The 27,657-nt window shown below is 41.9% G+C and overlaps 1 protein-coding gene across 5 annotated transcripts in view; it reads left to right on the plus strand.

Annotated features, from left to right (window-relative positions):
• Nin (ninein) overlaps positions 1 to 27,657 on the plus strand; it is a 103,666-nt gene that overhangs the window by 46,098 nt on the left and 29,911 nt on the right. For 4 of the 5 annotated variants that reach the window (XR_003849002.1, XM_029561970.1, XM_008829842.3 and 1 more), the window contains exons 6-21: positions 2,581 to 2,620; positions 3,836 to 4,026; positions 8,060 to 8,206; positions 8,985 to 9,152; positions 9,594 to 9,730; positions 10,065 to 10,205; positions 10,488 to 10,662; positions 13,248 to 13,358; positions 13,700 to 13,789; positions 15,680 to 15,818; positions 17,500 to 17,621; positions 18,870 to 19,375; positions 20,485 to 22,611; positions 23,846 to 23,971; positions 24,073 to 24,142; positions 25,693 to 25,908. Coding sequence is in view for 4 of the 5 variants with exons in the window: in XM_029561970.1 (XP_029417830.1) it covers positions 2,581 to 2,620; positions 3,836 to 4,026; positions 8,060 to 8,206; positions 8,985 to 9,152; positions 9,594 to 9,730; positions 10,065 to 10,205; positions 10,488 to 10,662; positions 13,248 to 13,358; positions 13,700 to 13,789; positions 15,680 to 15,818; positions 17,500 to 17,621; positions 18,870 to 19,375; positions 20,485 to 22,611; positions 23,846 to 23,971; positions 24,073 to 24,142; positions 25,693 to 25,908 (4,506 nt within the window). In the remaining variant the exon portion in view is untranslated. The remainder of the gene's footprint in view (positions 1 to 2,580; positions 2,621 to 3,835; positions 4,027 to 8,059; positions 8,207 to 8,984; positions 9,153 to 9,593; positions 9,731 to 10,064; positions 10,206 to 10,487; positions 10,663 to 13,247; positions 13,359 to 13,699; positions 13,790 to 15,679; positions 15,819 to 17,499; positions 17,622 to 18,869; positions 19,376 to 20,484; positions 22,612 to 23,845; positions 23,972 to 24,072; positions 24,143 to 25,692; positions 25,909 to 27,657) is intronic. The other variant, XM_029561971.1, reaches the window with a different exon arrangement.

The following is a 27,657-nucleotide window of genomic DNA, read 5'->3' on the forward strand; positions in this document are numbered from 1 at the left end:
CACTTTTGATTGTGAACAGAATAGACTGCGGAGAACTTAGCAAAACATGGCCTTTGGGTGTATTCTATAGAGCAAGAACAATCTATCTCAGCATTTCACTTTGGGGTTTCAACTTAGGTGAGCTGAGTCTGGGATGTCTTTAAGGTCTAAGTAAAATAAGGAGCTTGTCCCTTTTGGCAGATGCTTGTCCCTGACTGAAGAAGAGAGAGCTACCATGAATGTGATGTTAATATTGTCAACTTGACAGACTCTAGAATCACCTGGGAGACAAGCCTCTGATGTCCGTGAGGGATTATCTAGATTATGTTAATTGAAGTGGGAAGACCCATGTTAACTGTGGGCGGCACCATCATGAGCTGGGGTCCTGAACTGAATAAAGCCGGCTGAACTCGAGCATTCATGGCTCTCTGCTTCCTGACTGTGGATGCAATGTGACCAACTGCCTCAGGCTCCCACTGCCACACCTTCTCTGCCCCAAGCACTGTGTCCCCTGGGAACTGTAAGCTAAAACTACCCTTCCTTCCCTGAGTTGCTTTGGTCAGGCATTTTGTCACAGAGCAAGACAGTAACTGAAAAATGAGTGAATGTGAGGAATGAAGTAGATGAGCTTATGTTGCCTGAAAGAATGGCAAGTCTTACCAACTTGAACTAAAAAAGACTTTAATGTAGGTGTTTTCATGCGACACCCCATCTGCCACGAGGAATCCAGGCTCTGCAGACAGGAGTTAATCAGGCCCATTTTCCTGCTGTGTTTACTTCAGGAGCCTAAAAATGCAACTAGTTTGGTAAAGTTCAGCCATCCCAGAGAGTGGACTGGTTATTTGTTAGGAAAAGCAACTTTCATAAAGTTCTATCTGACTTTCGTCTCCTTTTAATTTTTTCAAATTTTGGAGCTAGCATACGAAGAAGTGGGTTGCACGTGACGTTTTCATTCATATATCTTTGTACTGTTTGTTCTTATTTGCCCCTCCCATTGTTCTTCTAAATAGCCCGCCACCTAGCTATGAAGCCCAGGCTGACCCCAAACTCCCGGTCCTCCTATCTCTGCTTCCTGAGAGCTGCTTGTATTTCAGGCATGTGCCCCCACATCTGGCAGTATGAAGTTGTATCTTTGCTGTGACAGCAGCCTAGGTTTTCTTAACAGGACTTCCTTCAGTGTTTGTAGAACCTCCGGTAGGATGGGAACACCGGGCAGCTTATTGGAGAGGACAGAGCCCCTACAAACCTACTTGTTGCAACTGATCCCAAGATTTCTACAGAACTTGGCCAGTGGAGCAAGGACTGGGCTTTGGTCCTGATTTGTATCACTGGCTGGGTAGTTTTAATAATACAAAAAGTGCATACTGTGACTGTCAGGGAGACTCACTAGAAACAGCATGGTAAGGGGGCTATAATTGGTCTACTTCAGATAAATTTCACTATGTCCGGTATAATTTACTAGCAGTATATATTTTATTGAATTTGGTATCCAGCCTACCTATGGTGAACTGCCTCTGTCTTAGTTCACTGCCAGAAGCACAAGAGGCCTCATTACATCAGCACCTCATAGCTGCTTCCTTTGTTCATTTTGCTCCTGTAGTTTACCCCTCAGGGCTCAGTTTAGGCATTGCTTCTTCCAGGAAGTCTCCTCCCATCTTCCATCTCAAATATCTTATTCAAGGACCATCACAACATCAGTTTCTTCCTCTTTTCTGCTCACTGTGTCTTCATGAGCATATATACTTTGGGGGACAAGAAATATGTTCTGCTTATGGTTATACTCCCAAGACTTAGTACCAAGGTGAGAACTCAGTACATACTTACTGAAGAACAAATTTATAAATTTGGACAAACATTTGCTGGTTACTGGACTCTCGAGTATTTTGTTTGGACTGCTTTAATGGGTTATAACAAGTTCCGTTGTTGAATAAGCAACTGATCTAGTTTGCATTCTGTTGCTGTGATAAAACACTGACCAAAAGCAGCTTAGGGAAAGAAAGTGTTTATTTGGCTTACAGGCTAGAGTCCATCATTGAGGGAAAGTAAGTCAGGAACTGAAGAGGAGACCAAGGAAGAGCACTGCTTACGACTTGCTTCCTCTGGCATGCTCTACCTGCTTTTGTATACAGTCCAGGCCCTATACAGTCCAGGCCCTCCTATCTAGGATGGCACTGCCCACAGCAGACAGGGCCCTCCTATATCAGTTAGCAATTAAGAAAATGCCTCACAGACACAGCCAGAGGCCAATCTGATAAAGGAAATTCCTCAATTGAGAGTCTTTCTTCCCAGGTACCTCTAGTTTGTGTCAAGTTGACAAAAACTGACCAGCACAGTAGTCCTAAAAATGACAAGGCAAATCTTCAATGAGATCCATAAAGCCTGTACTTATGTTGGTGAAGTCTTGCAAAAGACTTCTGTTTCTTAGGCCTTACCTCTTAATTGGTTGGCTAAAAGACTAAAACCATGTGACTAAAATCAGGTCCTGAGTCATGTGACTAACTGCCATGATCACATTAGAGCCAGAGGGTAATGTGGCCTAGAAGCAGCTAGGACCTCGGGGTTCAGGTCAAAAGCTGACTAATCATCTCTTGCCTCCTCTAGCACTGGAAGACGCAGCACAGCGAGGAGTATGAAGCTGAAGGTAAGGGATGGCATGGGGGTTGGGACTGGCCCACTGAGGAGGGAAGGCATGGCTGCTGTCATTAAGCCACTCTTCCATACCCACTTTCCTGCTTATGCTAGAGGCTGGCTGGTAATTTACATTAACAGCAGCAACAGAAAACCCATTCCTGGGTGATGCATCATGATCTTCAAGTCCTAGCTATTTTCATCGTGCAAAAGACGGCAGCTAATAGGTTGCAGCCCCCTTAGAGGCCGATTACTTTCTCTACAGACCTTCAAATTAATTTATAAATGTCCCTAACCTAAACAGTAACTTCTTAAAGTACATCCTTTGCAAATGTCCAGTCTTTAAGTACACTGGAATTCTGTAACCACCAGATGGCACTGGGGTTCAACTGACAGGCCCTCAGTTTGCTTTCCTTGCTTACCCCAGATTAGCAGTGCTTGAGTGTAATTAAAACAGTGTGTTAATGGGTCTCCAGCCTGGAAAGACAAGGCAGTAATGGGCTTAATTTCTGTCAATAAATAGCAGGGGTGACACTAAGTGCGCCTTTCAGTTCTCCAAGGCTCTTCCAGGCACATAAAATTGTGCCAGTAATTATCTCATGTCTAAGTGATGACTTCACAGACTCACATGTAAGTGGACCATTTAGAAGTGGAGATTGTTAATTCAAGACAAATAATCATGACATTTAAATAAGCAGTGTGTCCCTTGTCTGCAAACAAAACTTAACCTTCTTGCAAGCTTCTTTCAAGTTGAATTGTTAAGTGTCTGTAGGTCAGAGTATTCAAATGGAAAGATTCAAGGAATAGGTGGATCTTGACAGGTTCATCATGACTGTTCCCATTTCAATAAAAGATGCTCTAGTATTTAGACTAGAAAGAAAGCAGAAATTAAACAGTCTGGAAGTCATAGTGGAGGCAAGGCTTATAAAACTCAGGGCTGACTCTCAGCCAGCCTTCCTGGATGATAGCTTATGCTCATGAGTTTTCAGATGGACTAGAACAGGCCTTGGACTGTATGTGCATGGGAGATGATGCTCTTTACCAGGATTATCCCAGAACCAACAGTGCCTCCAGTTTACATTGGGACTTCAGTTCCATATCAAAATAGGGTCAATATTTACAGTCTTTTAATGCAATGCTTATTTTCCAAATATCTATTTTCTTGTATATGAGGCACCCTCTCTTTGCAGTTTCTTTGGAGACAATACAGTATGTGCTTCAATTTTAGGCCAGCTAAGGTTTTGGAACCCAGATGACCTGAATGCTTCACAGAGTGGATCTTGCCCTCCCCAAGACTGGATAGAAGAGAAACTACAAGAGGTTTGTGAAGATCTGGGCATCACTCGAGATGGTCACCTGAACCGGAAGAAGCTGGTCTCCATCTGTGAGCAGTATGGCTTGCAGAGTGTTGATGGAGAGGTGAGCCTGGTAGTATGTTTTGACTGGGGATTATGGGAAGTGCTTGGTTGGCCACAGGCTGGGAATGGTCATCCTGTGGCTTCCTGCAGCTCGATAGGAGACTGTTGTCTTTTCCTGGGAAGTCACTCTTCAAGATTTTGCCTTTGGGGAAGTCATGTTATATGGTAGAAAAAACAAAGCTGATATAGCTAGTACTTACTGAGTGCATACTCTGTTCCCTCACTGTGTTAAGTATGTTACCCCATTTGAGATGACCAGACATGAGCTCAGCACAGCTACCAGGCCAGATATATTTATGGAAGTTTCAATCAAAGGGTGAAATTTGGGGAAGTATGAAGGAAGAACTGAGCAGAAAATGGCACAGATCTGAGCTAGGAGGTGTACTTTGAATGGGAGGCTGCCGAGTTTTCAATTTTGGAAAGATCTCAGTATCGTCCCTGAGTTCTTAGGCAGACTGAGCAGTGGATAGGACAGGCTGCCTCCACATACCACTATGCAGGGATCACAGGGTACCCAGAACAGCCTTCACCACATTCTGGTCATGAGGAAATGGAATCATGAAGAAGCCCCCCAAAAGTCTTACTTGGTAACACTGCGTGTTGTTTTTCTCATTAAGAGAGGACCCATAGGACTGGTGTGTGAATAGCCTTGAAACACAGGAAAGCAAATAATTCTAAGACGTGTCTTTCCAAAAGGTAAAAATAAGGATTAGGGGGAGTTAGAGGCTAGGGTTACAGTAGCTCCAGAATCCTTCATTGTAATATAATGGTATTTGAAACCAGGTTGGCTGCTTTCTGGGGGGAAAAAGTGGTATTACATTCCTAACCAAGAAAGATTTATCTTCAAAAGCTGCCAAGTGGACTGACTTGCAGAAAAGTTTGTTTTTAAATTTTTTCTTTCTCTCATGTGTGTGACCATTATATACCCTTTCACTTCCTTTTCAGTGTCCCAGTGGTGACTTCAGCAGTGGCTGTTGAGTCATAAAATTAAATCATTGTCCTCACTTATAAACCAGTGACCTACACAGGTTGTTTTTAACAGGAAAATCTGCACAAACTTGAATTATCTAAAAATAATTCTTGGAATATAAACTGCAGCCACTCAGAGGGACCTGCCTTTTTTCCTCTGGGACTTCCTACAACCTGAGACACGAAGGGGCACATTCAGTTCTTCCCCTGTGGTGTGGGGGTGAGTAAGGCATTGCTCACTGAACACACCCGCACTTGGTGTTTTCCCCCTAAAGAATCACAAGATGCTGTTGTGCTTTCCATTGCTAGCTCTGGACTTAGAAAGTTGGGAGTTCAAGATGATGTTATTAGCATACAACTTGGGATCCTGGGATCTTACCCCTGAAAGCAGTTTGAACTGTCACCCCTCCTTTGTAGATGAAGACAGAGATCACCGATGCCTGGTGTTCTCATGAGAGAGAAGTAGATTCGGTGTCTCTGGCTGTCACTCATACTGTGCCCTCCATGAGTGAAGACACCTAAGAAGGCAGGGCTGGCAGACTACACCCCCGATGCTACATGAGCCTCCAAATGCTTTTATTTGACTTGTTCAGTGTTTTAAAAAGTGTTGTGGTATACTCTTTGAAATCGCAATATTTCAAAATTTTTCTAAATATCCTGTGGCGAGCGAGACCCAGCTGTCTATTTCGGAGAGGACAGTCAGCCATGTGCTCCACTTGCCTGGCCTCACCACTTTCTGATGTTCGAAGTCTCCCTACCTCAGTCATTCCCATCACCTTCCAGGCCCCTGTAGTTACCCAGATCTGGCCCCTAATGGTTGGTTTGTTTTCCCTCTAACCTACACACTGGGAAGTCATCCACCCACAGACCTGGCCAGTGTGTTGTGGAAACAAAAATGTCTGTAGTTCTAGGTGGGCCTCCTGCTCCTAGGACAGGTAGATGCTTCAGTTGGTCCTGTGCCCTTCATTCTTTTCAGCAGAAGCCTGTCTATCCAACCTCTTCTGAATTCATATCCTTTTGCTAACTACTTCCCACCTCCCACCATAACTAACAAGAATCTATAGCTCTAGCAGTTTGAATGGATTAAGTAATGGTGTGTAGGCCATCTGGAAGCGGCACTGATTCAGCCAGGGTCCCAGGTCAAGCTGTATAGGTATAATGTTAGAGGTAAAATATGTCTCGTTAACTTCCATTGGTGCACCACAGTTTTGTGGTCACTTCTCGTTGGATGGGCCTGAATGCCACCTCGTCTAAGTGGTAAGTCTTTGGTACTGAGAATGATGCAGAACAGCTAAGGGCTTCGGCACCTTCAGCATCTTGTCCCAAATGCCATCCTGTGGACTCAATCACAGGATTTGCTCTTAGAACCTATTGCTTTTTCTAAACATTTCCTTCTATCAGAAAAGTTTCCTTGGGGGCTAGTGAGATGGCTAAGCAGTTAAGTGCACTGCCTGCTCTTGCAGAGGACCTGGGTTCAATTCCTAGCACCCACTTGGCAGCTAACAGAACTGTCTATAACTCCAGTTCCAGGGGATCTGATGCCCTCTTCTGACCTCCCCAGGCATTTCACAACACAGATGCACTTACATATACATGCAGGCAATACACTCATACACAGAAAATAAAAAGTAATAAAATATTTTTTTAAAAAGAAAGAGTTGCCTTGTTTCAGAATCCTCCCCAAAATGGAACACATGTTTGCTATTGGCTGTGAATTTGGGGAAGGGGTTGAAATAAAATTTGTTGCCAGTTCTGTCTTCTTGCACCTCGGTGGCCTGGGCATTACTTGGGAGCTTGTTAAAAACACACAATCTCAGGCCCCTCCCTCAGCCTCTGACAACAGTGTGTATTTTAGTAAGACTGAGTGATTTCTGTTCTGTTCATGGATGCCTATTCCTATGTAAAAACTTTATCTCACAAAATGACAAGAATCTCAATAGGAGGTCTATACCTTTCTTCCCTGTTGTGTGGCTTCTAAGTTTATGCCACTACCCCCCCCCCCCGCTTCCTGTTCCTCTGTAGGGCTAAGGAACAAACCATCTCTCAGGCCAGCCTCCAAACAGCTTGTTATATGAGGACTATTTAATGGCTGTCAGAGAGTGCAAAATGGCCAGTCACAATTCTCTCATATTTCTGTCTCTTGGAATGTATCACAAAATTCTTCTCACCCAGTCTTGGTGCCTAACACATTAAACAAAAATCCAGCATGTACAGTGGTGTTTCAAGTAAGGGTCTAACCCCAAGTGTGGATCTCAGACCCAAACCTTTACATCACTGCAGTCCCAGACCAGATTTACTGTGCTTGCAGCTAGCGTGCTGTCTTTCTGTCTTTTCTGAGGCTGTGATAAAACACCCAGACAGAAGTAACTAGTTCAAGCCATAGGTCATCATAGTTGGATGTCAAGGCAGCAAGAGTTTGAAGCAGCTGGTCATACCCGATCCCTAATCAGGAACAGAGAGGAAATGATTGCAAGGCCAGTGTCCTTTCTCTACTTACATAGTCCAGGACCCCACCTGCAGTGGGTGGGTCTTCCCACCTCAGTTAATGTGATCAAGATAATCACTCACAGGTGTCCAGAGGCTTCTTAGGTAGTTCTAGATTCTGTCAAGTTGACAGTTAAAACTGACCACACAGGCCAATTTGAAAACTTCAGAATAAGCCAAATGTCACCTAGAATCGCCACATGGATAGTGGAGATCCAACTAACTTCTATTGTTAAGACCACGAGAAGTTATAACCTTATGTTTTAAGTACTTTTTCAGTTTGTTGGAATAATATTTACAACATTAAAGACTGCCTTCTCTAGAACTGGGAATGGAAGAGAACAGTTGGTTACTGCACCGTGTGTGGCTGTGGAGATGTTGCAAACGGGCTTTTATTTGGTTTGGGCGAGAGGGGAAGAGATCATTTCCGGGGAGGGAAATTCATTTAAAAAAGAATGGAGGCATAATTATATTTCTAGAGTCTTCAGGTCAACAGTGGTGTGTATTTCTCTTGGCCAGAAATATATTTTGAGCATGTGTTGTTTTGAGTGCATTTAAAATGTGTGATCGCTCTTTTCTAGATGCTTGAGGAAGTATTTCATAATCTCGATCCTGATGGTACGATGAGTGTTGAAGACTTTTTCTATGGTTTGTTTAAAAATGGAAAATCCCTCACACCATCAGCGTCTACACCCTATAGACAACTAAAAAGGCATCTCTCCATGCAGGTAAGAAATCAATGGGAGATCTGGGTGTGGTGCTACACACGTGTAACCCCATACTAGGAAGGCAGAGGCAGGAGAATCAATACAAACTGAAGGTTAGCATGGGCTACATAGTGGGACCTTGTCCTAAAAAAAATAGAGGCTGCCATATATATATGAGAGTACATTAAATTTGGCATGAGGGCAATGGAGGGAGGTGCAGATAGTGTAGGGGAACTAAATACCATCAAACTATATTGTGTGAAAATAGCAAAAATTCAATAAAAAATAAAATTAAAAATAAAAAACAAAAAGTAAAGAAAAGAAAAAGAATAGTATTTTCTTTCAGAGTAAGGGTTAAATCCATTTAATAATTTTGGATGAATTATTCTGTTGTCTAAAATAAAATACCAACAAGAGAGAGTATTCTTTTGGAGAATGAGAAAGACTAAACCATTAGAAAGGAAAGGTTGACTTGAGAAATGACAATAAATTACATCTTAGGAAGGCTCTTAACTATGCCTTTTGATGCCAGCTGGAGGTCAAAGGAAACCTAATGTCAATAGAGACATATCTCATCTATGGAGAACTCTCCCAGAAGAGTGTTTTTGATAAGCTTATAGGCTTGACTCCCTGGGAACCACAGATCAAAGACGCTGCATAGCTTTTTTTTTTTTTTGCCCCTTAGCAGTATAAATTAAATTCTGCTCTCTGGGGTCAGGACTGGCAAATCCGTGTTTTAACCAGTATATAGCTGAACTGCTAGGGCTCCAACTAAGTTTTCTACCCTTTTTTCTTCCAGTCCTTTGATGAAAGTGGGCGTCGGACCACAGCTCCATCAGCAATGACAAGTAGCATTGGCTTCCGGGTCTTCTCCTGCCTGGATGATGGGATGGGCCATGCATCTGTGGAGAGAATTCTGGACACCTGGCAGGAAGAGGGCATTGAGAACAGCCAGGAGATCCTGAAGGTGTGGCAGGAAATGGCAGTTCCAGGAAGAGAGGGTCATTCTTTGTTGTAGAAACTCTGATTTGATGTGTCCTTAATGTTTTCAGATTAAAGAAGTAACTTTTCCAACCCCCTTTAACCAGCAGTCTGTTGCTAAATATTTCCATGTTTTTAACTCTTAAATGATTAATGTAAGAAAAGCTCTAAACTGATCTTTGGTTAGTAAAGATTCAGTTTATACTGTTTTGTTTACTTGTAAATGACAGTATTTGACAAAATATAAACAGCCGTATTTTGATTTTTTGAGGGAAAAAATATGTTCTAGATTGAAGATTGTCCCTAAGGAAAGGGAGGCATCTCATTTCTGGACTGTCTTCAGTCTCTGAATGACCTTCACATTTTCTGCTTTCTGAAGATGGAACTTGTGATTTGTTTGGAATTTATTTCATGTTCTGATTTCTAGGCCTTGGATTTCAGCCTGGATGGAAATGTCAACCTGACAGAATTGACACTGGCTCTGGAAAATGAACTTTTGGTCACCAAGAATGGCATTCACCAGGCAGCTCTGGCCAGCTTCAAGGCTGAGATCCGGCATTTGCTGTAAGTGGAGCCAAAGGCTCACCTGCTCCATTCCCCCTCCCCTTGTCCACCAAGTCATCGAGCTGCCTCTGATGAGCACTCTTCTAGTCCACAGGCCAACATGGCTGTTCTTCATATATAGCTGCTAACCAGTCTCCTTAAATGGAGGAACACAAGGTGAAACTTAGATTGGCCTGAAGCTTTTGAAGGGAACAGTGGAATGCCTTTTTGTTTGGGGAAGGATTTGGTTGTCTTGGTATTGAGTTTCTATTGAAGCAAGCCAGATGAGAGCTTTTTTGGTGTACTGGTTGCTTAGAAACAGTTTCCTATTAACTCAATTTATTTCTAATTCTAGGGAACGAGTTGATCAAGTAGTCAGAGAAAAAGAGAAGCTACGGTCAGACCTGGACAAGGCTGAGAAACTCAAGTCTCTGATGGCTTCAGAGGTGGACGACCACCATGCGGCCATTGAGCGGAGGAACGAATACAACCTCAGGTGTGACCAGGGGGCAAGATCTCCCCCTCCCCCTCATCCCTCTTCCCCTTTCTCCAGCCCAGAGCAGGGCCAGTACAAAGCAAGGGGTGCTTTACCTACCTGCCTATGTGGCCACACCTGGCTGCAGAGGGTTAGGTGTGGCTCAGCCTGGAGGAAGGCAGGACACATTAGACATTTTCCCTGTGCTTTGTGGCTCTACAACTCTTTTTTTCATTTTTAGCAGAGCCACATAGTGGCCCCTGAGGGATCTGAAGGCCACTTGTTGATTATCCCTTCTCACAGGAAACTGGATGAAGAGTACAGGGAGCGCATAGCAACTTTAAAGAATGAACTCCGGAAGGAGAGAGAGCAGATCCTGCAGCAGGTGGGCAAGCAGCGTGTGGAACTCGAGCAAGAAATTGAAAAGGCCAAAACTGAAGAGAACTACATCCGGGACCGCCTTGCCCTCTCCCTGAAGGTAATCCTCCTATTAGCTCTGTGGTCCAGGGCCATGCCGGGTAGCTACGGTGAGCACTCCAGCTCTCTGACAGCACCAGGCTTAATCCAGGGATTCCTACTGGGTCATGGCTCAGACATGGCACTGGCTTTGCTAAGATTGGGACTGCAAGTCCAGGATTCTGGTGCGATGACAGAGTTGATCAGTGTAGCCTGTTCTTACCTTCTTACATCAGATAGGGACGGGGTGTCTGGGAGAACCACTGCACACTGGAAAGCTTTGATGAAGTTACTTAAGCCTGTTTCCTAATGTACAGATGGGTACCATAATACTGACCCCTTACCTTGGTGTGAGCATTGTATCAGATGATACAGATAAGGTGTCTGCAGTATATCAAGTATATGTGAAATGTATGCTACTGTTGCTGTTCCTAAGGCCCCACGCATCAGAAACAAAGGCCAGCACTACTGTTGGCATCTCCTGAATTTTCCCTCTAATCAGCAGCATCATCATATACTAAAAGTCCCAGAAGTTGCAATTTTCAGTCATCCCCACTAATTATCACTCATCGGTCTCTAAGTTGTGTTAATACTCTGAAATGCCTCTGAAGTTGATCCCTTCCCCTTGCATTCCCCAGCCTCTGATTAGGCTCAGAATTCATCATGACCCCTCAGCTGGTTAATATATATCCTGCACCGTCCTTTCCTCGCCTATCAGAACGACCTTACTAAAGATACATGCAATCATGCTGGTACTGTTAGTTAAAAAAAAAAAAGAAAAGAAAAACTGCTAGCAGTCCCCAGACCGCGGCCAGCATACCCATCACCGTTCCTCCACAACCTCAGTTCCTGCGAGCAACTCCCAGGCCTGCCCCACCCATTGCACCTTCTATGGGCTCTGGGTTCCTCTTTTCTGCTCTTTTGCCACCTTCCTCTGCACCTCAGGCCACAGTGCCTTTTCATGCCCCTTAACATTTCCTTTCTTGTTGCCTGGGGACAGTGCTTTTACTATTGCTGTAACTATACCCACCTCCGCGTTCCCTGTGGTCGGCAGCATATCTGATTTGGTTTCCAGAGGAGCAGCGTCTGGTATGCAGAGTTTGCCCCGTATTATTTTAGCATCTCAATTTGGCTGTTCTTTCAGAGATTAAAGTACTAGAATCACATTTTAGGAGAAGGTAGTGGTTTTTTTTAAATGCTTCAAGTACATTCTTTTTTACTCCATATTGCTATGTGAGAGTGTGAACTAGAATACATTAAAAATATGCTGGCTTTCTATTCTTTTGGCAAAATGTACTTTGAAAATAACATTCTTCCAATCAGCCTTTAACACTGGAGAAGAAAAGATGTCAAATGTAAGTGCGTATTTTTCTTTTAAACAAATGTGGGTAAAATCTTTCTAAAAAGTACTGTGAAAGGTTTTGGTTTTGAGATGGGATCTCACTACATAGCCCTGGCTGGCCTGGAACTCACTAGGTAAACCAGGCTGGCTTTGAACTCATAGAGATCCTCCTGCCTCTGCCTCCAGAGTGCTGGGAATAAAGGTGTGCATCTTCACGTCCATCAAAAGATCTTTTTTAAATGAAAAAAAAAAACTTTTATGAGTTCTAGTTGGTGTATTATATTATTATAATCACTTAAACATATAAATTATGAACAATTTACATGTAGTTTTCATATCCTTAAGTCAAAATAAATTTGTAAATTAAGTATAAAGCAGGCTGTAATACCCATAAATTAAATTTAATTTAATTTTTCATTAATTGACTTTAGATTTAATATACTTTTTATGTTTTTTTCTGAGTTTTCTTGCTACAGCCTAGACAAGGTATTTTTTTATATTACATTTGTTTGTTCATTTGTGTTGGGGGCACACACTGTGCACATGAGCATGTGGAGGTCAGAGGGCAACTTTCGGGAGTCAGTTCTTACCTGGGCCATCAGGATTAGATTCAGGTCAGCAGGCTTGATGGCAAGTGCCTTTACTCTCTGAGCCATCTTGCCAGCCCTAAACAGGGCATTTATAACTAGACTTCTTTCATTCAACAATATATTGAGGATATTTTTATCTCACTTAAAATACTCCACTATAATACTGTGCAAAAATAAAGCCATATATGTAATTTTTTAAATAAACATTTGTTGTCGAAGTAATTTTTCCCATTTAAAAGTCATATTAAAAAGTGAAATTAATTGCAAATCATTTAATCCAATATCTCCAAGGCATTATGATTTTGAAATACAATCAGTATGCAACAATAGCCACAAGCTATTGTATATATTTATACTCTGTGGATTTTGGTATTTTCCTCTCACAGCTGTATCTCAGTGGGTACAAGATGCATTTTAAGTGTACAGTGTCCACATGGGCCTGTTAGTGGCTAAGATATGGGGCAGCTTAACTTTTTACGGTTTTCTTTAAAGGCGAACTTTCTGATCATGAGAATAGGTATCATCTTTTTAATATTTCCTTTTGTTTCTGTTTTTCTCTAGCTTTCAGTATACACAGACTTGTAAAATTTGGAGCACTGGTTTATGCTTTTTATAAAATGGTACAACAATTTGCTTATTTCTTAATTCGTGCCATGTTTATTTTCCCTTCTCTAGGAAAACAATCGCCTCGAAAATGAGCTTCTGGAAAATGCCGAGAAGTTGGCAGAATATGAGACTCTGACAAACAAACTTCAGCGCAATTTGGAAAACGTGTTAGCAGAAAAGGTAAATCTGTCTACTTCTGACTTCCTGACGGGTTGCCCAAAATGTCATTCACCCGAGAGCGGAAGCTGCCAAGACCATTTTTATTAGGGAACAACATGGGTACCTAGCAGAAGCTGGAGCTTTGCAGGATGTAATTTAGTCGGGTGGCTGTGAGGGAACCCTGGCACTGAGATGCGTTCTGCCTGAGCTGCCACTCCCACCCCCATTCCGGTTGGTGGAAATGGTACATTCCTGTCATATTTGGGAGGCTGGGTGACACCAGAAACTGGACTTTTTGGAATGTGATAGGTCAAAGAAGGGCACTTGGGAAAAATGACAGCCTTGCCCTTTCCCCCTTCTAGTTTGGTGACCTCGATCCCAGCAGTGCCGAATTCTTCCTTCAAGAAGAGAGGCTGACACAGATGAGAAACGAGTATGAGCAGCAGTGCAGGGTGAGTGGCTGAGGAGGTGGAGTGACCTGGGAGGACCAGGGTTCAAGCCCAGCCTCAGCACTTCCTGGTGCGTGTCCAGCAAGTCACTTAACTCTGCAGATACCTCAGCTTCTCTTCTGTACAGTGGTAAAGTGAGGGTGAATGCAAAAGCCAGGAAGCACTCAAGTCTAGCTAGTAAGCCCTTCCCAGTGCCTACCAAGGAAACACAAGTACTCCTATGAATAGCGGGAGTTTTCTATTCATTTTTTTTTTTTAATTAACTCCTCTAAGCTTAGGATTTTGATATTTTTTTCTTAAACAAAAAGTATTTATTTACTTTAACAAGGTAAATATAACTGAGTTCTAATTGCTTTAGATAAAATTTGTACTTGTGGAGAGGTATGAAACAGTCACCTCCTGGAGAGATTGCTTGTAGTCTACCTTCTCAGAAAATACATGTGTACATTTGAGGAGATGACACATTTCTGCTGCCTTTATAATTAAGTTTTAGCTCTTAGGTCTAGTATTTGCTTTAAATTCCTCTAAATTCCATCACCTCTACCTCTCTAGTCCCCCCCCAATCCATCTCCCTCTTTTTTTTTTATTTTTCAATCATTATTTTTTTTAATTTTTAATAACTACATGATTAGAGGAAGCATTTCACTACAGATTTAACATATTCAGTAACATACTCCATCTCCCTCTTTTTGTGACAGCTCTGTATACCATACATTCTGTGCATTGGAGGTGTGTAATTCTGTATCTTTTGTTCTGATTCACAAAGCTGTGTAGTGCTCACCACAGTCAATTTGCCAGTGTTTTCATCACTCCAACAAGAAACCCCTGCTCCACAGTTTCTCCCATGTACCTCAGCTATAGGCCACTGCTGGTCTGCTTTCTGTGTATAGGTCTGCCTAATCCTTACCTTTCATATAATGTGTGGTCCTTCATAACTGGTTTCCTTTTCCCAAGGATATTGTCAAGGTTCACCCATGTTGTAGCGTGTATCAATTTAACACTGCTTTTAGAGCCTGACTTAAAAATCCCATCATACAGATAACATCGCATTTTGGTTTTCCATTCATTAGTTAGTAGACATTTGGGGCTTTAGGAATAATGCTATTATGCAAATTCTTGCACTTTGATTTCTCTTGGGATATATACCCAGCAGTGGATTGCTGGGTTATATGGTAAATCAGCGTTTAACGTTCTGAGGGATGGGCAGACCTCCTCCAAAGCGGTTGTATTGGGTTACATCCCACTGTACGAGAGTTCCAGTTCCCCCACATCTTTGTTAACAGTTATCTTATGCTATCATAGATTTTATTTGCATTTCCCTGATAGCTAACAATTTTGGGGCTCTTTTAATATGTTTATTAAAAGTATACTTATAATATACTTGGTTATTTGTGTATTTTCTTCGGAGAGGTGTCTGTTATATCCCTTTCTCATTTTCAAATTGGATTTCTTGTCTTTGAGCTGCAATAGTCTATAAATTCTAATTATGTTTTATCAGATATATAATTAGCAAATTTTTTCTCCAATTGCATACATTGTCTTTTTACTTCCTTTTTTAAAAATTTGCTTTATTTTTAATTATGTGTAGATATGAATGTCTGTGTGTATGTGTGGGTGCATGAGTGTGTACCCAAGGAGGGAAGAAGAGGGCAGCAGATCTCTTGGAGCTGGAATTGCAGGCAGTTGTGAGCCTCCTGACATGGGTACTGGGGACCGAACTCAAATCCTCTGGAAGAGTAGCAAGCTCTCTGAACCACTGAGCCATCTCTCCAGCCTTTATCTTTTTACTTCTTGATAATGTCTTTTGAAGCACAATTTTTTTTTCTGTTTTCCAATTTATCTCTTGTTGCTTGTGCTTTTGGTGTAAAGCTAGTGTTCGTTTTTCAACCCCAGGTTTTACAAGACCAAGTGGATGAACTCCAGTCTGAGCTAGAAGAATACCGTACACAAGGCAAAGTATTCAAGCTCCCCTTGAAGAACTCGCTATCGGAAGAACTTAGTGTTAACTGTGGTGGCATAGAGCCTGGCCAGGGTAAACACATTCATACACCATCTTTTCGGTATCTATGTTTTACTTTGTTTTAAGAGCATCGCAAACCTCTGGAGCACAGGAGGGCGAGACTTGAGCAGTATTCTTTTCTTAAGCTGTTTCACTTGTGGTCAAGGTTTTCATTTGTCCTTGAAGTCTTTATGAAAATATTTCTGTCTGATTTTTGAAGTACATCAACAAAGGAATGAAACACATCAAACTCTGAGGGTGCCAGTTCCTTCCTGGTATGAAGATGGTTTGGAAGAAGGAGCCAGCCACAAACCACAGAACCCATAACTGATTTTCTTATGCCAGCTAGGCCGGATGCTTGTGTTGCCTCTGCAGAATAGGAAATAAGTTAAGGGCTGGTGTCTGTGGCATTGAGGGAGATGTTGAGTGGCACAGTTAGAGGGCAGACTTGCTTGGGAACCATCTCATATTTGCTCTCAGCTCTCTCCCTGATGCTGTGCTCTTTCCTCAGTGTGCCAGGTTTGAATTTTAGCAAGGGCTCATATCAATTCTCTTGTTATTTATACCTTCTCCCTTCCTCTTGGTCCTTATGAAGGTGGCTTATTCCTCCCCCTCCTCTCTACTGTAAGATCAGTAGGTGGTTGGGGTCCCTCTGATCCTTGGCTTACTTACTGTAGTCAAAGGTGGAAATGAGCTACATCTCATCAGCTCTTCCACCTAAATGTTGGCTGTGCTCCTCATCGATATGTGAAACTCTGCCATCTTGGAGTGGCTTTTACCCATGTACTACTACTCAGTTGGGAGTGAGCCAGAATCATGAACAGAAATCCCAAGGCAAGATTATCAATTCCAGCTGCTAGACCTGTGCCCAAGAACACATTCTCCATTTTTCTTTGCAGCTCCATATGAGAAAACCATTTGGGGTCTTACTGCCTGAAGAGACTTCTAATAGTAGATACAATACTTTATGCTGCACTAGCTCAGCCCCCGACTTCTGCTCACATTTTCAGTGTTCTTCTCAGTCCCCATCGTGGGTAGTTGCAGAAGTAAGCGCATACGAAGGGGCTGAGGATTCCTTTCCCAAATTGCTGCATCCACACTCCTAAGCCATGCCCTATTTTTAGCTGATAATTTAAGGTGGGGATGCACCCCACCAGGAAACTCACAACAGTAAAACAATCTTAGGCAGTATTGAGTGATAGATTAGACATCTTGACCCCTGAAGTTAACCCCTTATGACCTAGCAGTAAGTATGCTAGCCAGCCCTTCATTCATTCATTCATTCATTCATTCATTTCCCTGGCCATATTTCCCCTCTGCTAATTTGTCACCAGGTGGTTTGTTTCTGGATGACTAGAAGCCTGGTTGGTTCAACCAAACCACCTCATGCTATTCCCTCACCATGGATCATGTTCGCTAAGAGGAGCTCACATTTATCCAACATTTTCCACATTTAAACCCCCATTTATCATTCTAAAAGATGGATTCTACTAAGGTTTGGCACAGCACCTAAACCTAAGAGAATCTATTCACCTTAGTTTCTTCTTGTTTGTCCTAATGCTTGCAATCCAGAGTCTTCCCTTGACTTCTGCTGTTTCCTAGTAGCCCAGACCCAAAGAATTTCTTAGTTAAGCTGGATGCCCCTTCCCAGATGCCAGATTGTGACAATGAAAGAACCCGAGGTGCAGGGTCAATGAGTCCTGTGTGTTTTCAGGGCTTGATTCTGAAGAGTGCAACCCACTGAATATGAGCATTGAAGCAGAGTTGGTCATCGAGCAGATGAAAGAACAGCACCACAGGGACCTGTGTCACCTGAGACTGGAGCTTGAAGAGAAAGTAAGTCTTGCTTGCTTCTCACATCTCTGAGTTCTGATGCTATGTGGGGCGTTCTGCTGCCCTCACAGACCAGCCCTTCCTGTGCATTACTCCAGTCTAGTGTCTGCCAGGAACCCACTTCCTCAGACTGAGGTCACGGCCTTTTCCTCTCCAGAGTTTCCAAAATGTACTGTCCTCAGCCTTCCGTATTATAATAATTATTTTATTTCCAACTTGTCAAAAAAAAATCCTAATTAAACCAAAGTAGCCCTTTGATGTAGCATTTGATGCAGCCCTTTGAATACAAATTCTGATGATTGGCCTCCCAGTCCTTCACTATGTGGCATCCACTTACCTTCATTATTTTTTTTTCTGCATATGTATTTGTATGTGTGTGTATGCATGTTCACATGTGTGCATGCTTACATGTGTGTGGGCATGTGGATGTGTGGAGGCTAGAGGTTCATGTCCAGTGTCTTCCCAGACTACTCTTCTCTATTTATTGAGGCAGGGTCTGTCACTCGATCTCAGAGCTCACCAATTCAACACTCCTAACTAGCCAGCTTGCCTGGGAGCTCTCCTGTCTCTGCCTCCCCAGTGCTGGGATTACAGGTGTCTGCCACCGTGCCCAGATTTTTAATGTCAGCTCTGGAGATGGAACTCAGGTCCTCTTTACCAACTAAACTATCTCCCCAGCATTCACTTGAGTTTTACTAGTTTATGAAGAGCTCTTGTTGAGCACTAAGTAAATCTCTGCGGGTGATCCCTTTGCCTTCCCACCTGTTCTTTCCAGTGCAAACTTAGGGTCTTGAATATTTAATTTAATTCAAATGTTTCTTGAACTCTGTAAGGCCAGGCCATAATGAAACACAAAGTTGAGTAAGTCCTTTGTCAGTTCAATGAGAGACCCTGGCCAGGCTAGTCTACTTGGTGAGTTCCAGGCCAGTAAAAGATGCTATCTCAAAGCAAAAGGTAGATGGTACCTGAGGATGATACCAAGATTTTCATCTGGTCTTCATACACATGCACACATATTCATCTATACCATACACACACAAATCAATAAATCAATCAGTCACTAAGTAAATAATAAATAAATAAATGCAGACCTTGTCTAAATATTTGACTTCAGATGTTATTGAATTAAGTCACTTTCAGTCAGAATGAGAAAACAGAATTTCCTGTGGGACAGAAGTCCTTGCTGCCCCAGCATCCCTTTTTCCAAGGCCTCACACTGAATCATCTTGTGGTTCCACTGTCTGACCTTAGGTGCACTGTTATGAAAAGGAGCTGGATGAAACCAGGATCACCCATGAAAAGGAGCAGGAGGCCATGAAGCAAAAGTATGAGCATGGAATGCACACCTTGGAGAAACAGATAAGTGACCTTAGAAGTGAAATTGCAGACCTTCAAGGGCAGGCCGTGGTGCTGAAGGAGGCCCTCCACAGCACCACCTGCAGGCACGAGGAGGAGAAAAGACAACTACAAATGGTGTTTGATGAGGAAAAGACTCAGCTACGTGAGGAGCTAAGGCTGGAGCATGAGCTGGAGCTCAAGGCCAGACTGGAGCAGGCAGAGGAAAGCTTTCACCAAGAGAGAGAGGGACTTACTCAGGGTAGCTCCTGGACCGAAGAGAAGGTGAGAGGCTTGACTCAGGACCTGGAGCGATCTTTCCAGGAGCAGCTGCAAAGCCTGGTGCAGAAGCATGCTGTCGAGAAAGAGGAGCTGAGGAGAGAGCTCTTGGAACTTCACCAACAGGGACTTCAAGAAGAAAGGTAAGAAAGTGAGGGGAGCCAGAAGCAGCCCAGCACCGCTTTTCACAACACCAGATGTTCACATCATTTAGAGAGGCCTGGAAAACCAGGGGGCAGAGCAGCCTAGACAGTTAGTAGATTCTCTTGAAAAAATTTCAACCACCTTTGCCCTCCTGTTTGTACATGAGCCTTCCCTGGAGTTATTGGAACTGTTCTGATGTATGTGCATGGGGAGCGGGCTAGTATTGAAGGAGGAAATTGTTCCTGGTATTGAGACTTACTGTATTTCCTGTGGCTCCAGATGAGGATAAGATAGCCTTGGACATGGTTCCTTCCTACTTCAACCCTGTTGCTTTCTGAGAAAAGCTATTTATAAGCTGGATTCTGGGCAAAGTTATATTTCCTCCCAGAGTTATGAAATGGCACTTTGTGTTTACCTTCTTTGTGTGAAATTCCAGTATAATTGAGAGCTTTCAAGCTTTCTGCACTGCTTAAACTAACGATGCTTTATTAAATAAGAAGTGAAAGAAGAAGGAATTTATTAATATGCCTAATTTATGTCACTGAAGTCCTACAATGCCTACTTCATTCAAGGGAAGGAGTATTTCCCAAATTAGGAGTAAAGTCAATATGTATTTGATTATTTAATGTGAAATTCCAGTTTAAGACATTGGTTTCTTTGATGAGTGGTGACTGGTATACTTGTCTGTAAATATAAGGATCCATCTTTAGCATACAATGAAAAATTACATTTGTCTAGGGCTATGACAGAGGTAGAGTTTTCTCTAGGATCTGTGACCCCTCCAGCCACGTGTATTTGGCTATGTTTACAGTGCCACACATGAATTCCTTAAAACACATAAATACATTCAGGAGGATATCAAAGAATTTGGTTTTTTAAGTTTCCCCCTGCTTTAGAGAAAGGTAAGTTTTCCCAATTTATGACTTCCTATCTTAGCTCCCAGAAAAGAGATCCCTTCCCAGTATGTACGAATCACGGGGAAGTAAGATCCTTCATAGAAAGTGTTTCCGGTGTTTGCCAGGCAGCCCCTTTGCACGTGGGAAGTCTGCTTTGCTCGCTTCCGGAGTTGGCAGCAGTTTCAGTAATGCTGTATGTTGACCACATTTAGGGAAAAAGTGGAAACAGAGTGTGATAGAAGAACCTCTCAGATAGAAGCCCAGTGTCGGGCTGACTGTGAGAAAGTCACCAAGAGATATGAACAAGCTCTGCAAAACCTGGAGGGGCGCCACTGCCAAAAGCTCAAGGACCTCCTGGAGCAGCACCTGGAGGAGAGGGCCCAGTGGGAATTCGAGAAGGATGAGCTCACTCAGGAGTGTGCAGAAGCCAAGGAGCAGCTGAAGGAGACACTCCAGAGAGAGCGAGCAACTTCTCTGGTCCTGAGCCAGGAGAGGGAGATGCTGGAGAAGACATACAAAGAACATGTGAACAGCATGGTTCTTGAAAGAGAGCAGCTGCTCCAAGACCTGGCAGACCTACGGCATGTGTCTGAGAGCCAGCACAGCCTCCTCTCGGACCAGATACTTGAGTTGAAGAAAAGTCACGAAAGAGAGCTAAGGGAGCGAGAGCGGGTGCTGGGCCAGGCAGGGGCCTCTGAGCAGCAGGCCAGCCAGTGGCTTGAAAGTCTAGAATGTGAGCAAGAGAGGCAAGAGATGGCAGGCAAGCTTATGGCCCTGGAGAGTGCCCACAGAGTGACTCTTGAGGAAGCAGAACGAGAGAAGGCAAAGATGAGTGCAGAAATCTGCCAGCTGCAGAGTACAATAAAGGGCATGCAGCGGGTAGCGTCTCTCCCCATGCTTCAGGCTGGCTGTCGGGCGATGGCAGGGGAGGAGGCAGAAGGAAATGGAGCCATGACCCTGCTTCAGCAAGGGGAGCAGCTATTGGAAGAAAATGGAGACGTCCTCATCAGCCTGCAAAGAGCTCATGAGCGCGCAGTGAAGGAAAATGCAAAAATGGCGACTGAAATTTCTAGATTGCAACAGAAGCTGAAAAAATTAGAGCCAGGGTCAGTGATGTCATCTTGTTTAGAGGAGCAAATGACCGAGATTTCTGGAAGTTCTGTGGAAGAAGCAAAACCATTTTTATCACAAATGAAGCAAGTAGAAAGTGTAAGCACCAAGCACATCCTGAGTGACCTGGGAGACCATGAGGCCCAAGACCTGGGGAGTACAGGGACAAGCTCTGTCGAGAGGCAGGAGGTTAAAATTGGGGAGTCTGAAGTTTCCCTAGAGTGCTTTTCTGAGCTTGAAAATAGTGAAGACACCAGGACTGAGTCCTGGGACCTGAAGAATCAGGTGAGTCAGCTTCAGGAGCAGCTAATGGTCTTACATGCAGACTGTGACCGAGCTTCTGAAAAGAAACAGAACCTACTTTTTGATATTTCAGTGCTGAAAAAGAAATTAAAGATGCTTGAGAGAATCCCAGATGCATCTTCCAGGTATAAGTTGTTATATGAAGATGCTGCTAGAGAGAGCGACTGTCTTCAGGAGGAGCTGAGAGTGATGGAGACACGCTATGACGAGTCGCTGGAAAACAACAAAGAACTCACCACCGAAGTTCTCAGGTTGCAGGATGAGTTGAAGAAGATGGAGGAGGTGACAGAAACGTTCCTTAGCCTGGAAAAGAGTTACGATGAGGTCAAAGCAGAGAATGAGGAGCTGAATGTTCTGGTGCTGAGACTTCAAGGGAAGATTGACAAGCTACTGGAAGGAGCCACCCCGCAGTATGACAGCTACTCTTTGTGGGAAGCCCCTTTAGGAAACCTGGAGGTCAACTCGGATGAAAACGTGCTTGAACTCAGTCAGACCCCAGAAGAGCGTGTGCCAAAGCTTACGAGCCGGCACCATATCATAAAACAGTGTCAGCAAGAAACCGAGTGCTGTGAGCCAGGAAGCACACGGCTCCTGGCTAGAGTAAAAGCACGTGAAATTGCCTGGTTCCGCAGAACAATTCACACACAAGAAAAGCCCAGAGTGCAGAGTCAAGTTATCCTGGAGGAAAACACTGCTCTCCTAAGCCTTCAAGACACACATTTTCAACAACAGGCCACGATAGCAGAGTTAGAACTGGAGAAACAAAAGCTACAGGAGCTGACTAAGAAGTTGAGGGAACGAGTCACAACTTTAGTTAAGCAAAAAGATGCACCTTCTCAGGGAGAGAAGGAGGAAGAGCTGAAGGCAATGATGCATGACTTGCAAAGCACGTGCAGTGAGATGCAGCAGAAAGTTGAACTTCTGAGGTAACGTATGGGCTTTCTAGACCTCATGGACTCCCGCAGAGTACCTGATCAAATCTAACTTCTGCTGCTTGCCGTGCCTAGAGAAACTAACCTGTTAATGCTCAGGAAGAGTGTCCTAGACTTCCTTCTGCTTCTGTGTCGCATTAACAAGTAGAGTAACCTTGTCTAGGAGGCATCCCTTTCCTCGTAGCAGATCATTGTTGTTCCTATGGGGTGTGGAAGTTCAAAATGCCAAGTGTCTGCTGTTTAACCACATGCATCATCGGTGTGCATCCTTAACTCTTTCCTAGCACTTCCTTTAGATGGATAGATATTGTTTTGCTCAGTGTTACTGTCCTTACTTCATGAAGCATGTTATGGATGAATGCCTTTAGTGTAATATTAACTCACTTCGTAGATAACAACTTTCTCTTATACTAATATAGGAAAAATGTTTACTAGGTTGTAGTTTTATACTTCTGTCATTTGAAGTACATGCTGATATCCTAAAACAGTAAATTTTTTGTATTAGAGCATATAATTTTACCAGGGAGTTACTGGAGTCTAATAAATATGCCTGAAGAGTAAAGACAAAAGTAGAGCTAATTTGAACCACTCCCAACCTGATTTTATGAAATATGATCACATTTTGGTATTCTAGCAAAGCTGATTTTAAAAAAAACATAAAAATATTATACCATGTCTGAAGTATCTTTATGGTATAAAATAATTTAGTTCTGAATGTAGTTTTTTCTCAGACCATTTTTATTTCAGAATATCAGAATGTAACGAGAAGAATAAACTGTGTGTATTTGGTGCCCCTTTGATCTATGTAGCAAATTTTCTTTCTGTAGGTACCTGGGGGCCTAAAACTAAATATCACACCATTTAGTAATGTGGCTTTTGTCTGTTGGGAACAGGGAAGACTTGAGATGGAGATAAGTGAAGTCATTTCTTCAAAGCAATATGGCTACCATTGGGAAACTCAGCACCCAGTGTTGGCTTTGTGTCTCGATTCCTGTCTCTGTGCTTGACATTTTTAGCCACACTTCTCCAATGTCTTTTAGTGAGATTTCCCAAAAGAAGCGAATCAATATGTTACAGCTTGATTTCCAAGTACTAAGAGACAACTAATTTTGATTTCTATTTTAACTGGCATGGAATACTTACTTTATTGGAAGTTACTAGAAAATATTTTCCAAAGATACCAGATGACAGCCATGTTGTAACTTTTTTTTTTTAATCTGCACTTCAGATACGAATCTGAAAAGCTTCAAGAGGAAAATTCTATTTTGAGAAATGAAATTACTACTTTAAATGAAGAAGACAACATCTCCAACCTGAAATTAGGGGAATTAAATGGATCTCAGGAAGAATTGTGGTACGATATAGCATACTGAAATTTTCTTAAGGCATTTTCAAGGACTCAGAAACTAACTTCAGTTTTAAAAGCTTAACTCCTAATCTTTGTTGTTCCTTTAGGCAAAAAATAGAAACTGTGAAACAGGAAAAAGCTGCGATTCAGAAGATGGTTGAAAATTTAAGGAAACAGGTATGGAAACAATTTCCCGATGTTTCTTGATTCTGAATTTTTCCCTTTTTTATTTGAAATTTATAAGTTTACATAATACATAAATAAGTTACTAGAATAATATATAGTATATGGTGATGAGGTTGTAAATTCTGAGGTTGACAATGGAAACTCACTTCATAGTGATTCTAAACTAGGTTCCTGCTTTTTGGAAAATAATGCCTCTGCTGTTTACAGACCCTAAGTGCTAAACAAAAGATTTATAGCACCTGAGAGTAGGAGGTTGATGCCTTTGAGCTTTGCCTGTGAACATTAGTTCTAGCTTTATTAATTTTGATTTAATGTCAGCTCCTTCATTTTTTTCTCACCATGATTAAAAGCAGAAAGTTATGGACAGAATTGACAGACAGAATGCCAACAAATCTGCATAGCATTTCACAGAATTGTGAGTCGTTTTGGCTTGGCCTTTCAGTGCTCATTTGGCATACAATCTTACACCACGGGAAGCGTGGGAAGCCTATTTAGGAACATGTCTGAAATAATCACAAGAAAAGGACATACTTGGGAAAGAATTTTAGCATTTGAAGTAGACAAGGTATTAACATCCAAAAGATATCTTGCACTCTTTCAAATAAGTGGCAGAACTTGGTTGAAAAACAGGCAATTGATGCGAAGGACCAAGTCACAGAAAGACATGATATGACGTACAATATGGTTAGTCGCGTAGCAATCAGAAAAGTTTAAATGAGGTTTTTTTTTCACCTGCTAAAGATGAAAAGTAACAAAAATTAAACACTGATATCAGCTAGGATTAAACAGATGTAAGGAAATGAGAAATACATTATTAAGAGGAGTGTAAGTTGATAGTATTATAGGAAGACATTTTTAGGAGAGCTGTCAAAATATTAATATTTATGCTTACTTTCTAAATCAGCAAGGTAGTATCCAAAAATCTGATTCAAGGAATGCTGCCATTTTGCTGCTTAATAATTAGATGATGATGGCAAATGTTTATATCTATGCAGGAATGCACAAAGTAGAATGGAAAATCTTTTTACATAAAATGTCCTACAGTCATTAAAATATATAACATATGGTGGTTTCCAGACACACCAACTTGGACAGAGAGCATCTGTAAGATGTTAAAAGTAGAAAAAGCAGGCTGCCCAAACATCAAATGATCCATTGTTTTGCTAAAAGAAAATGGATATTTTATTTACATAGGAAATGTTCTAGTGATACATGCATCCAGCTGTAAAGGATTGGGCTCCCTGTGGACAGAGATTAGATTATGCCTCACTTTTTCATATGCTTCTGAATCAGTTGCATTTGTAATGAGTAGACGTTGTTTCTTTTGTTACATGCATGAGTGTATGTGTGAAGGAAAATTAAGTTTACAGAAAGACATGCACAGGTTCTTCCTTCGTAGTAGGAAGGAAGCAACGGGACTGGCTGCCCCATAGCAGAGTAGCCACATTTTAAAACTCTATGTAGAGGAGAAAACAGCCTCTAAATCTGTTTTTTAGTGTAAGTAAGATAACATTTTTTTAACTTACTTCAATTTTAATTAGGTTTCAGATTTAAAAATCAAAAACCAACAGTTGGATTCAGAAAATACAGAACTCAGCCAAAAGAACTCCCAAAACAAGGAAGAACTGCAAAAACTTAATCAACGTCTGGCAGAAATGCTATGCCAGAAGGAAAAGGAGCCAGGAAATAGTACATTTGAGAAATGGGAACGAGAAAATTCTATTCTGAAAGAAGAGCTGGACCGCTGTAAAGTGCAGGTAGGGTCTCCATCCACACACAGCTTTTTTTTTTTTAGATCAAAAGAAATAAAAGAAATGCTTATACTAAACTTATTGTATATAAGACTTTAACGATTAAAAGAGTATGGTACTTGCACATTACTATATACTCCAGATAATGTATAAGGAGGATAGAAAGTTCCCCCTGAAATGGAAGTGAGCCATCTCTAAACTGTAACATGTCTGTAGATTGTCTGAGCTCTGATCAAAAATATTTTTTAAAGAACTGCACTTGTACCGAATATGTACAGACTTCTTTTTCTTGTTATTCCCTAAAGAATGCAGATAATATGTAGTTATAATTTATATTATACTATCTAAGTAATCTAGAAGTGCGTAAAGTATATTAACAAATGTGAAAGGTTCTATGCAAATATACTAATTTGCATAAGGGCCCTGAGCTGGTGAAGATTTGGGTATCTGTAGAGGGTCCTGGAACTAATCCCCATAGATACTAAGGATAAATACATGTAATAAGGGTGTTTTCTCAAATCATTGGGCTCAGGATGGATTTTTTAATAAAAAAGCACCTGGACAGGGCTGGAGAGATGACTCAGCAGTTAAGAGCCCTAGGTGCTCTTGCAGAGGACAAGGGTTCAGGTCCCAGCACCCACATGGCAGCTAACGGTCCATAACTCCAGCTCTAGGGGATCCAGTGCCCTCTTCTGGTCTCTGTAGGCATTGTATGACACACAAGTACACTTACATGCAGGCAAAACACTCATGTGTAAAACAAAAATAAATACATAAATAAATTTTTAAAGCACCTGACAACTGGGTAGACGTTTCAAAATAGATTGAGATTTCAGGGCTGGAGAGATGGCTCAGAAGTTTAGGACACTGGTTGTTCTTGAAGAAGACCCAGGTTCAAATCTCAGCAACCACATGGCAGCTAACAACTGTCCAACTCTAGTCCCAGGGAATCTGACAGCCTCTTTCTGAACTCCATGGGCACTGCATGACATGGGTGCACTTACCTACATGCAGGCAATACATGCATACACATAAAATATAATAAATAATAAAAAATAAAATTAAAAAGAATAGATTTGAGATTTCATAAAATACAGAGGGTATAAAAGTCAACTAGGTTAGGAATCAAAATATAAAAAGCAAACCATCTAAGTACTAGAAGAAAACATAGGTAAAATGGTCTTTAGCTGTGACATAAAGAAAAACTAATTAAGGGGCTAGAGAGATGGCTCAGAGGTTAAAAACAGTGTCTGTTCTTGTGGAGGGCCCAGGTTCAGTTTCCAGCACCCACATGGCTGCTAACAACCATCTATAACTCCAGTTCCAGAGGGATCTGATGCCCTCTTCTGGCCTCTCTGATGAGCATTGCATGCATGAGTGGAGTTACATACATGTAGGCAAAACACACATATAAATTAAAAATAATTTTTTTTAAATTAAAAGGACTCAGAAAAGGCAATAAAAGAAAATATGTACATATTATATATACTATCTATATAATAAAATATATATAATAAAACTGCCCAAGTACTAGAAGAAAACATTTGTGAATTTGTCTTTAACCAGACAGGAAAAATACTTCTACAAGTAATAAATCCTTGAAAATATAGGGACATTGCAATAATATGATAGCAAGTGTAAAAAGACATGGACAAATAAGTTGTTTTAGAAAAGATGAAAAATGGGGCCAGGTGTGGCACATGCCTTTAATCCCAGCACTTGGGAGGCAGAGGCAGACAGATCTCTCTGGGTTTG

This window comes from Nannospalax galili, unplaced genomic scaffold (assembly GCF_000622305.1).
Source record: "Nannospalax galili isolate Female #2095 unplaced genomic scaffold, S.galili_v1.0 scaffold253, whole genome shotgun sequence".
Taxonomy (NCBI): domain Eukaryota; kingdom Metazoa; phylum Chordata; class Mammalia; order Rodentia; family Spalacidae; genus Nannospalax; species Nannospalax galili.